The 10,788-nt window shown below is 45.2% G+C and overlaps 1 protein-coding gene across 1 annotated transcript in view; it reads right to left on the bottom strand.

Annotated features, from left to right (window-relative positions):
• Nucleotides 1–330: 330 nt before the first annotated feature.
• Nucleotides 331–10,788, bottom strand: part of COL4A1 (collagen type IV alpha 1 chain) — a 147,252-nt gene continuing 136,794 nt past the window's right edge. The window contains exons 49-52 of the mRNA XM_069467580.1: nucleotides 10,395–10,572; nucleotides 5,943–6,057; nucleotides 3,173–3,345; nucleotides 331–1,245 (exon numbers count right to left, since the gene is read on the bottom strand). Of these exons, the coding sequence (XP_069323681.1) occupies nucleotides 1,164–1,245; nucleotides 3,173–3,345; nucleotides 5,943–6,057; nucleotides 10,395–10,572 (548 nt within the window). The 3' untranslated portion in view covers nucleotides 331–1,163. The remainder of the gene's footprint in view (nucleotides 1,246–3,172; nucleotides 3,346–5,942; nucleotides 6,058–10,394; nucleotides 10,573–10,788) is intronic.

Genomic DNA, 10,788 nt, shown 5'->3' with positions numbered 1-10,788 from the left:
CCCTCCTGGCATCCATCCGTTCCCCTGCTGCAGTCTGTGAACACAGCTCATGAGAAACCAAGGAAATGGCCTGAATGTGCTTATGTGTAAAAATACTGACGTTTTGATTCAACAGAGCTGTTTTTCAAGTCAGGATGTAGAATGAGGAATACTAATGACATGAAGGCCTTTAAGGTTGTTGTTTTGAAGTCAAGTCATTCAGTTTGTGATTAGTGTTTAAAACCCTGAAAATATTTAATACAGAATAAAAACAATAAGCTCAAAGTACGTTTCAGTATAATAGACACCATATTCATGAACCTGGGTTTGGTTTTGGCAATACATAATTTTTGGTTTAGAAGTGAACAATGAAAACTAACGTTTCACATTCAACATCCTAGTGTTTAAAAGCCTATGTTAAAGGACAGTACAGTCTTTTAAAGGAAAAAAAAACTATGTAAGCTTTATTTTAACAGTGGAAGTTAAACTAAACCTTGATCTGCCTAATTGCTGACATCTATATAAATTACTAAGATATATATATATATTTAATTTCTGACTACCTTTGGACCATCTTTATTCCACAGGAAAGTTGTGACTTTTGCCAAAGCAGCTGCAGAGGACCACGCATAGCAGAGAGACATATTTGGGGGTGGAAGATAGTCTACTGAGTCCGCAATTCCATTTGGAGGTTCAAAAAACTGTTTTTACATTACTACTATTTGTACAGACCAAGGGACCTGAATTTTGAAATAGCTAGACAATGATATAAACAAACATTTATCTCTGGGGGTGAAAAATTAATTATAATACAAGAATGAAAATGGGCAGACAGTGTGGGAGGCGCCACACCCCTCCTAGCACCCTTTGGTTTCTCAATGGAGTTCTCACTTCACGCCTCAGTGCACCGGATTGCAGAATATATTTATATTTTATTACATCAAAAGTGCCGTTTGGTATGCCACTATTGAAAGCTTATCCATGTCTTTTTTTTTTTTTTTCCTCCTTCAGCAAGTAGAGGCCAATGAAGCAGGGGGTGTTAGTTACGCAAATTCCTATAAGGCACTTTATGGTTTCATATTGGACAGTGAGGTACACAGGATATATTTCTAGGGTTCGTTGCTGTTAAAAAGAAGAAGAAGAAGAGTAGCACCATGTTGACGTTAGCTGGGAGTCAGGCTCCATTATGTTCTTCTCATACAGACTTGGCAGCGGCTGACGTGCGTGCGCAGCTCCCCTGCCTTCAAGGTGGACGGCGTGGGCTTCCTAAAATGCAACAGAGACACACCGTCGGCCATCATCTCCCAGCACCTCCGCCCTCAGCCCTCCAGCCCTGCTCAGAAGTCTCGAAGGCACCAGGTGGGCACCGGCCTCTGGCATCAGGCCCCACCCTGGTCACGACCAGTGGCCATCACCGGCCTTACTCTGGGCGGGCACCTTCTTGGGGCGATGCCCACGTGGCTCCCCATGCACTGTGGGTTACTGTCTGCATTCCCAGCCCCTGGCACCCAAGGTCAACGACCTGCCCCAGTGCACACAGCCCGTTGGGCAGGGCTGAGGTCACCCCATATGGGTTTGGCTCCGAAGTCTGAACCACTCCCCACTGTGCCACCCTGCCTCAGTGTACCGTCATTTAACTTCTTTCCTTCTCCCCTTAACTAGACTATAAACTTTTCCAGGGTAAGAAGATACTGTTCTTCTCTGCAACACATTACACTCATAGCAAGTGTTCATTAAATACTTGTCGAATGATGTGATGAGCAACAAATCTGGAATAACTAACCAGACCTCAACATTCTTTTGCAACTCCTGAGGGATTTATATGCCGATGGTCAGATTTGAGGCCAAAGAGAGGGGAAGACACTTAGTGTCTCAAACGCTTCTTCCTCCTAGAAATTCTACACTGTTTTGACTGTTGCAAAGGTGAAATCTGAACTAAAATGGGCACTAATAAAATTCTATTAAAATAAAATTCTAATAAAATAAAAGTAGCCATATATGTGAGCACTTTGTCCTAAAATTGAGGCTGCATTTTTTTAGTAACTTGGGGTACAAATTCTAGTGCCCCCAAAATTAATTATTTGAATTAATGAGATCTTACCTAATTTTGTTTGAGAAGACATTTTAGTGTATTGTATCAGGCTGCTGGTTCAAAAAAAATTCCATTAATACCTATTAACCCTATAATGGGAAGCTCCAGCAGCTGAAACGTGAACGAAGTGTGCTCATTTCAGTAGTCAACAGTTAAATTCTACCTGCAGCAGTAATGGCAAGTTTCTAGTTGCCTAAAAAGCTAGTATAAGCCACCAATTAGGCACAAGATACTTTTTACAAGGAGCTAATATGTTGTTTTGAGTCTTATGGTCTAAGCGGGAAAGAGACAGGACTGTAGCAGGGTTCCATATATTTCTCTCCCAAAAGGTAGAGACAGAAAGACCTCTCCAGGGGTGAGAATCCTGTATCTTGGGAATGAACAGTATGCGAGTGTTCCCGCCCCATCAGCCTCCGGCGCGGGCTCCTGCGGGGCGGGCGAGCACTCAGCAGAGGCCGCAGCGTTCATTCCTGCGCTGTCCATCAGGGCTGGGCCGGGCTCCAGAGCAGCTCCAACAAGGCTCACAGCCTCTCAGAACAGTTGTTTTAAAGGTGAAATTTTGGTAATGGAGAGGGAAGGAAACGTCCTCCCTCAATTTCAGCTGCATTTGTCCTGCAATTAATTTTTATTTGCACAGGTCTTAACAAGATGTCTCTTGTGAAGTCACTCAGAACTTACACAACATGTACACTACGTTCGGCATTATAAAGGCTCTTAAAGCAAATGCTGCTCACTTCCCTCTCCCTAGATTGTTAAATAGACAAAATTTTAAACGTGCCCTGTTTGAAGATTTCAGTTGCTTGAATTCCATTTCAGTACATTCACCTAGAGAAATGGAAACTGATCTTTTTTCTTTCACGGTTCTTTGGTAAATAGAAGAATTAAGCCTATCACCTAAGGTCTGGTTTGAACATTGTCTCGGTTGTCTGCCCGTGTAGAACAGAATCACATATTCATTACTACAGGTGGAAGAAGCGTTCCTAATGATCGTTTTATGACCACCTTGGAGACTCCGCAAGGGAGGGCGTTATGGGTCACGGATGATCACAAGGGAAAGTCACAGAGAGGCGGGGCCCGCAGAAGGGCGTCTTCCTGACTTACTTGAACATATCACTTCTCTCTATAGTGGCAAGCCAGAAGCTGTAAGCATTTGCATAGTAATTGCAAGTCCCACGGCCATGGCACTCGATGAATGGTGCACTTCTGAACTCTTCCAGACAGGACCCGGGGGACGCGAGGGCTTGGCCAGAACCTTCGGCACCGGCGCTGGTGTGCTGCGGAACAAATGTGAGCTGTGAGTCACAGACTCCCTCCCCAAAGGCCAGCAGAGAGATTTGTTGTTCCCGGGAAGGAGCCAGGGGACTCCCTCGGGAAAGCCACATGCTCTGGCCTCATGCGGTCACGCTGGAACACACTCTGTGCCCAAACCCCGTGATGGCCGGCAAGGCAGTCCCTGCACCGCTGGGGCACTGCGGTACTCAGCCCTCACAGAGATCAGCTGGCAGCTCCTCCCAAATAAAAGGCCAGTCCAGCTTTATCAGGATTTAAAGAAATGCTGTCCTCACTACGTATTATTTTTGGAACACTAGAACTTATTCTAATTCAGGGAATGAGCCAATAGCCAAAAGGTACAAATAATGTTGGAACCGACCAAGGTGAAATCAGACTTTATAAACAAAATCCTGTATTTGCTAAATTAGATGCTGTTCTATTATCCTATTCTAAAGTAAAGAATAATCATTTTTTTTCTCTAAAGGTAGAGAAAAATTAAACAAGAGAAAAAAGAATAACTACGATTGTAACTGTTTATTAAGTTGCATTTTGGTCTAGCAGGTTCGAGTAGGACCTACCTGTACTCAGAAACCAAGACCTTGGGATGAACGGCCGGAAACCTTGAGGAAGACACACACAAACATCCCCAGGACTATATTTCAGGTATGAGAAAAGTGAACTCTGGAATTTTAGAGCTGCAGGGGACCTTGGAGGACAAGGCTAGCTCCGTGGATTCCTGGATGAGGGTAAGAGGACCCTGCTACATTCTGGGGTCTGACCATGACCACGCAGTCTCAAGGCATGACTGGGGCCAGAACTGAGCTCTCCAGACCTCCAGACCAGAGCCCCTCCCCGATGACTCAGAAGCAGCACCAGGTAACACTGTTCTCTAGAACATCATTATTTTTATTTGCTCTTGATTTGAAGGAACTGTGCCAGCCACTGTTTCAGATCTTCATATGACACCAGGACAAGAGACAGTGCTGGTGACAGATGCTTCCCTGTGCTGCTTTACCCCTGGATCCGTGGGCTTTCTCTGTCATACAGAGATGCCATTTCGTGTTCCTTAGGATTATGAAGTCAGAAATCCAATCTACCTTTTAATGAAACTTGCATGTGCATGTCATTGTTGGTGTCTTGATTTCTCTATACGGCATTTCCAACTTTTGGCTCTCTTGATAAAGTAGTTACGATGCATCGTTTAGAATTATTGGAACAACCTGTTAATTTGGTGGTGCTGTTGTTGCAAACTCTTTGGATGTGTAAGAGTCTAACTGCCATAAAACCAACCCAGCAAACTATCTGATCAAACTGGAATAGATACACAAATGTTTTAAAAATTGCTTTCCTGGCCGGGCATGGTGGCTCACGCCTATAATCCTAGCACTCTGGGAGGCCGAGGCGGGAGGATCGCTCGAGGTCAGGAGTTCAAGAAGGGCCTGAGCAAGAGCGAGACCCCGTCTCTACTAAAAATAGAAATGATCTGGACAGCTAAAAATATATAGGAAAAATTAGCCGGGCATGGTGGTGTATGCCTGTAGTCCCAGCTACTCGGGAGGCTGAGGCAGAAGAATTGCTTGAACCCAGGAGTTTGAGGTTGCTATGAGCTAGGCTGATGCCACGGCACTCTAGCCTGGGCAACAGGGCAAGACTCTGTCTCAAAAAAAAAAAAAAAAATTGCTTTCCTGACAACTTTTCTACACTTGGGATCATTTACAGCAGAAGAAAATAGTTAAGAAGCCCCTTTCCCTGTTAATCAAATACTAAGGTTAATGTGCATTTGTGGGTCAAAAGTACAACTTGGGCACCCCTGGGGGTATGAAGGTGGGACTGGGCCTTACAATGACAATAGGGAAGATGTTTGTATAGTGTCGTTTACTGGGATATGGCACATTCCAGGATAACCCTGACCTTACAAGTTCAGGGCTTGTATCAATACTTTCAACTGAGGCAATAGAACAATATAAGCTACAATAAGCGACTCAAAGAGGTACCTTGTTTCCTGTTTTAATTGGCTTCTGGGGGCAAGGGAACCTCTGGGGGGTCTAACAGCTGGGGCAGCTGGGTGACAGGAGAGCCGTCCTCACCCCCTGTGAGTGGCCCCAGGCATGAGCCCAGGAAGACCTTCCTGGAGGGCTGCTGCCAGCCAGTCCTCAGGGGTTTTCTCCCTAACTCAAGCTCTTGCTTTCCAGTTTTGTGTGTTTAGTAAAATGCACACTTCCCCACATGCAGACTCACTTCCTCTTCTCCCTGGGAGAGTCCCTGACTCTAGAGCAGCTGCTCACGTCACCGGTACTGGGGCAGAGAGCACCGGTGTGAGCAGCGGTAGGGGAGCGCAGTCCAGGCCTGCATCCCAGGAGGACGCTCGTGCCAGCTGCCCACTCTCAGAGCAGAGGAGGGCTCTGGCTGGTGCTGGACACCCCGCTGTCCCCAAGCAGGCAGGCCAGGCTCCTGGGCATGCTTTGGAAGGGGACAGTAAGAGGAGGGAGTAGACACCTAAGCAGCAGAGAACTTAGAGGTTATTGAGCTGGACAGAGGAGAAAACGGGGCATTCGTGGGGACTCTTCCACAGAAATATGGCATTTCCCCAAACACCTACCATCACAAAGGAGTAGCCAATCCACAGCGATGACCACCCAGAGGGGCACGGTGGGATCTGAATGGTCTGACTGTGAACAGCCATCACCATGGCGGGCGCCTCGCACACAGCACACCTGGAAGGTATGAGCAAAGACACTCAGCACGGCTGGAGGGTGCAGGACGGGGCTTTACCTCCTCTCCCCTTGCCCTGTTATTTACACACAATCTCTTCACTCAGTCTTTCTGATCCAACTATATATTAAGTGCAAACCGTTGTGCCCATGGCTTGGACTCTGAGGCTCAGAGCCTTCCTGTTGGTTTTATAAGCCTGCCTCAATATTAAAATATTCAACTGAAAAATAGAGCTGGGTGTAACGGCGCATCTGTAGTCCTAGCTACTTGGGAGACTGAGGTGGGAGGAACCGCTTGAGGCTAGGAGTTCCAGGCTGCAGTGAGCTATGATCACACCACTCACTCCAGCCTGGGCAACAGAGCAATACCCCATCTCTAAAAAGTTAAAAAAAAAAAAAAATCCAACACTAATTATTTAACCATCCGTTTCGTAGGAGAGAAAAATAGGAAGGCCAGGTTCTAACAGTGGCTATCCCAGACGGGTTAGGGTTATAGGTGCCTTTTGTTTTCTCTTTTGCACATCCACAAACATGATTAATGCTTAAGGAAAAAGAGTTGGCAAAATGCAAGAGCTACCACTTCCACATGCAAGTTTGCTTTATGCTATGAACAATCTTTAATATAAGACATACGCTTAGCGAGTTGAGTAACTAAGACAAATGACGCGTGCTTTAATGCACTTGGCGCTGAATGTCCACAGAAGCCTCCTTCAGGAAACTTGTTCCAGACTGAAGCCGACAGACCCACTGTTCTCCTCTGCCTCCAGGGCTCGGCTGAGCAAGGCCTGAGGCTGTCAGCATCCACTGCAGCTGAGGTGACCCCCAAAGAACCTCTCAAAGACAGGATACCTCCCAAGCCAGGCTGGCTGAGCTCAGCCACTGGGACTGTTTGCAAGAATGAATGAAAACACAGTGTTCTGACCAAGATCGCTCAGTTAAGGGAACCCTGGATGGCGGGATAACGCTTTGTTTAAAAAATAGATAAATAATTACATTCAAGTCACAAAATGAACAGAGTGCTAACAATGCTGGTAAGTGACTATCAATGGTGTTAATAATTACACCTAGTTATGCTGGAACATTTGCATGAAAATGGATCAGAAGGGCAGAGGGCCTAAATTAGTCCTCTGATTTTCCATGCACTTTGTATGTGTGTGTATGTGCACGTGTGTGTGTGCGTGTGGTGTGCAATTTTCTATTTTGTTCACACAAATGCAGTTGAATTAAAAGTTTCAGTTAAACAACAGTTACTGAAATTGGCCTTCTACATCTGCCACCATCTGTCTGCCAGACACAGGAACCAGAAATGCAGCCTGCAGGGAAGTGCTTTATCTTCTTCAGGCTGATTCTGGGCTGGGGGAATTCAAGTGACTACAGACCGGGAGGGGTCCTTCCCCCGTCAGACGGGTGGCTAGGGAACACAGTCGCAGGTGTGAGGAGCTGCACGGTCCCTTAACATTCACATGGTCTAATAATTCCCCACAGTGCTCATGGAGAAGCTAAGGCCGCGGTTAGTTGTGTCAAAGCCAGAACTAGAGCTCAATTCTCCCTGCTCTCACACCAGCGGCCTTTCCACTAGAGCAATTAAACAATTAGCAGTTTTCTGATGACTCGTCTGCAAAAAGCTAGAAAATGCTTAGAACATTTTGCCCTACTATCAGGATGAAAGCAGTAAAGTTGCTACCTTTTCTGCTCAAAATGAAGGATTTTGTGTTGTTAAGTGTTTCTGAAGACAAGCTTCAGGACCTCCCCAAAGGAAAGACCTGAGAAGGAACCTGTAAGTCCTGAGAGGTCACTGGAAACCGCTAAGTTAAAGTAACCAAGGAAACCGCCTGCTGGGAGCCAGGGAGAAAAGGTCCCCATCACTCCAGGAGGGAGGTAGAGACAGACGTGACCTTGAGGTAGAGTTTTAAGGATGTGTCTGGGAAGGCCCCTTCGTGCTGAGTTTCTAAGGCTCCACTAACAGAATGATGTGAAAACCCTGAAATGTAAAGTCCTGGGACTTTAAACAACTTAGGTTCTGTTTGTGCTTACAGATCCAGGGATGTCTTGCTGAAAGTGACGTGTCCACAGAGAAAGGCGACTCTAAGACACACAGCTTCTCTTGGACGTGTTTTTGGAATATGGCCAAGGCATGCCAGACCCCACCCCCCACCCCCGTCTTTAACCAAATCAAGGTCAAATGTCAGTGCTGGCAAGAAGGTAAACAGGAAACACGTAAATGAATAATCATTTTCTACCTGTTGTGTAAAGGAAGCTTTAATAAAAAACACAAAAGTCGTTAGTTTTCCTTCCACTGCATCAGGCATGGCTGTGTGTCAGGAAAGCCTCAGAACAGAGCAGGCAATAGGGACTCCCTGACACAGGCCAAGTACTGTCTGTATTTTGAAAAGTGCCACTCTGGAAGTGTAACGAATGACGTTTCCATTTTAAGATCCACAAAATAAGTTTTCTTATAGCTCAAAAAAAAAAAAAATCAAAGAAAACTGTCAGAAGATATTTTAATATAAAGCAATGAAAACCCTATGAGCTTTCTGTATAGTGGGCATCTCCAGGCCTTTCTGCTCCAGGGTCCCACGGGGCACAGCCCTTTTGGGAAAACTTCGATCTTCCCCCAGACAGGAAGTGACCAGCAAGTGAGGGCAGCTGAGCCGATGGCCACCAGCCTGCCTTGCCTGGCAGGAGCTCAGGTGGAGGGGGCGCTCCAAGCCTGCGTCCTGGTCCCTTTTCCCTCTAACCGCAGGGCACTTCATAGCTAATACTACTGCACTTTTCTTCCTATTTGAAAGTTGCTAATTTCCTTAAAGGAAATATAGAAAAGCTGGGCTATTTCTCACTCTCCCTTTCCAAGGAAAACTTTTCCTGCCTTGGTATTCTTTTAATTATCTTAGAGTGTAAAAAGTAACATTATACAATAGCTCCTCCGTCAGATGAATTTATTCTTTTGCCAGTTTTGTATCACTTCTGAGGGTGGCTAAGCAATCAACTTTTAATTAGAAGGAAAGAGGCAAAGATAGGACAGTCATAATAATTTCAATTTCCGACCTTACTTCCTACCAGGCAGGGTCTTGGGGACCTGAAAACATACCCCCGACATTATGTGGATAAGTGCTTAATTTGGGAAGTCGCTCAAACCTTTGCATTCTCAGTGGGTACAATATACAATATCACCCCAAGAGAGCAAAAACTGGTGGGGTTGGGGAGGGCATGTGAAGAAATTGTTATTGCTGTATACATTTTTAGGTATAAATCTGTATGCTTTTATGTATGAAGCGCAGACTACAATGCACAAACTGATGAGCTGTACAGTGTATCTATCTGTGGTATTACGATTTCCTGGGCACCACCTCACACCAGCTGGGATGGCTACTCTCAGAAAGAGCGGAGAATAACCAGTGTCGGTGAGGACGTGGAGAAACTGGAACACTGTGCCCTGCTGGTGGGAATGTGAAGGGTGAGGCCCATGTAGAGACCAGTATGGAGATTTCTCAACAAATGAAAAAGAGAATTACTGTATGATCCAGCAATTCTACTTCTGGGTATCCACCCAAAAGAATGAAAAGCAGGGTCTCGAAGAGATGTTCGCACACCCGTGTTCATAGCAGCATTGCTCACAATAGCCAAGATGTGGACGCAACCCAAGTGTCCATCAGCAGATAAACGGATAAACAAAATATGGTGCAGACACACAACAGAAGGTTATTTGGCCTCAGATAGGAAGGGAATTCTGATGCCTGCCACAGCCTGGAAGCCATTATGCTTAGTGAAATAAGGCAGTCACAAAAGGACGGATGCCGCATGATCCCACTGTCATGAAGTCGCTAACGTAGTGAAATCCATACATGGAGAGTAGGCTGGAGGGTGCAGGGGAGGAGCAGTCAGTGTGCAGGGGTGCAGAGCCTCAGTTTGGAGAGATGATGAAGTTCTGGAGAGGGACGACGGTGATGGTTGAACAATGTGAATGTCACCAAACTGTTAACTTAAAAATGGTTACGATGGCAAATTTTATGTTACATCCATTTTGCCATTTACCACAATTAAAAATAACTAAGTTTTAAAAGTTTCACAGGGGCAGGGATGATTCAGGAAAAAAATGTCTTAAAAATTATTATTTAGAAAAAAAAGAAGAAGGTTGAGAAACACTGCCCTAATGTGCTCATGGAGCAGTGAACACCATAGGGAGTCACGTAGAATAGGAATTCTCTTTTCAAGCTGAGCATTATCTCACCATGGTTTTGCATTATAATTTTTCAAGGGGGTAGCTGTGTTTTATATGAAATAGTTTTTAAGAGGTTTCTCTCTCTCAGTTGTACATTTGCTCCTACGAATGCTCGACTTACCTACTAATAAATGGTCTAATGTTGTCCCCAGTGATGGGTGCCATAGACATTGGCATGGGCTCAGGAGTAGACAACCAGTATGAATAATCATTTCGGGATGCAAAGTTGCACACATTGTTGATATTGCAGAACAGGAAGGGCATCGTACTGAACTTGCGCAGACAGCTGCCGGCCGTGCCTAAACACGGGGAAAAGACAACGTGAAGAATTTTCCACATCGACCTGTATGCAAAATGGATTTCAGCTGGCCGGTAAGCAAAGACGTATATCCAACATAACCATTAAAACGGAAATTTAAAACTTGTAATTTGGAAGTAAATATACCAAATAGACCAGTATTATAGTAAGTGAGCAAATTAAATTTAAAGTCATCAGGCAAAAGGGAAACTGTAAC

Source organism: Eulemur rufifrons, chromosome 4, assembly GCF_041146395.1.
Source record: "Eulemur rufifrons isolate Redbay chromosome 4, OSU_ERuf_1, whole genome shotgun sequence".
Taxonomy (NCBI): Eukaryota; Metazoa; Chordata; class Mammalia; order Primates; family Lemuridae; genus Eulemur; species Eulemur rufifrons.
This window is presented reverse-complemented; position numbering and strand designations above follow the sequence as displayed.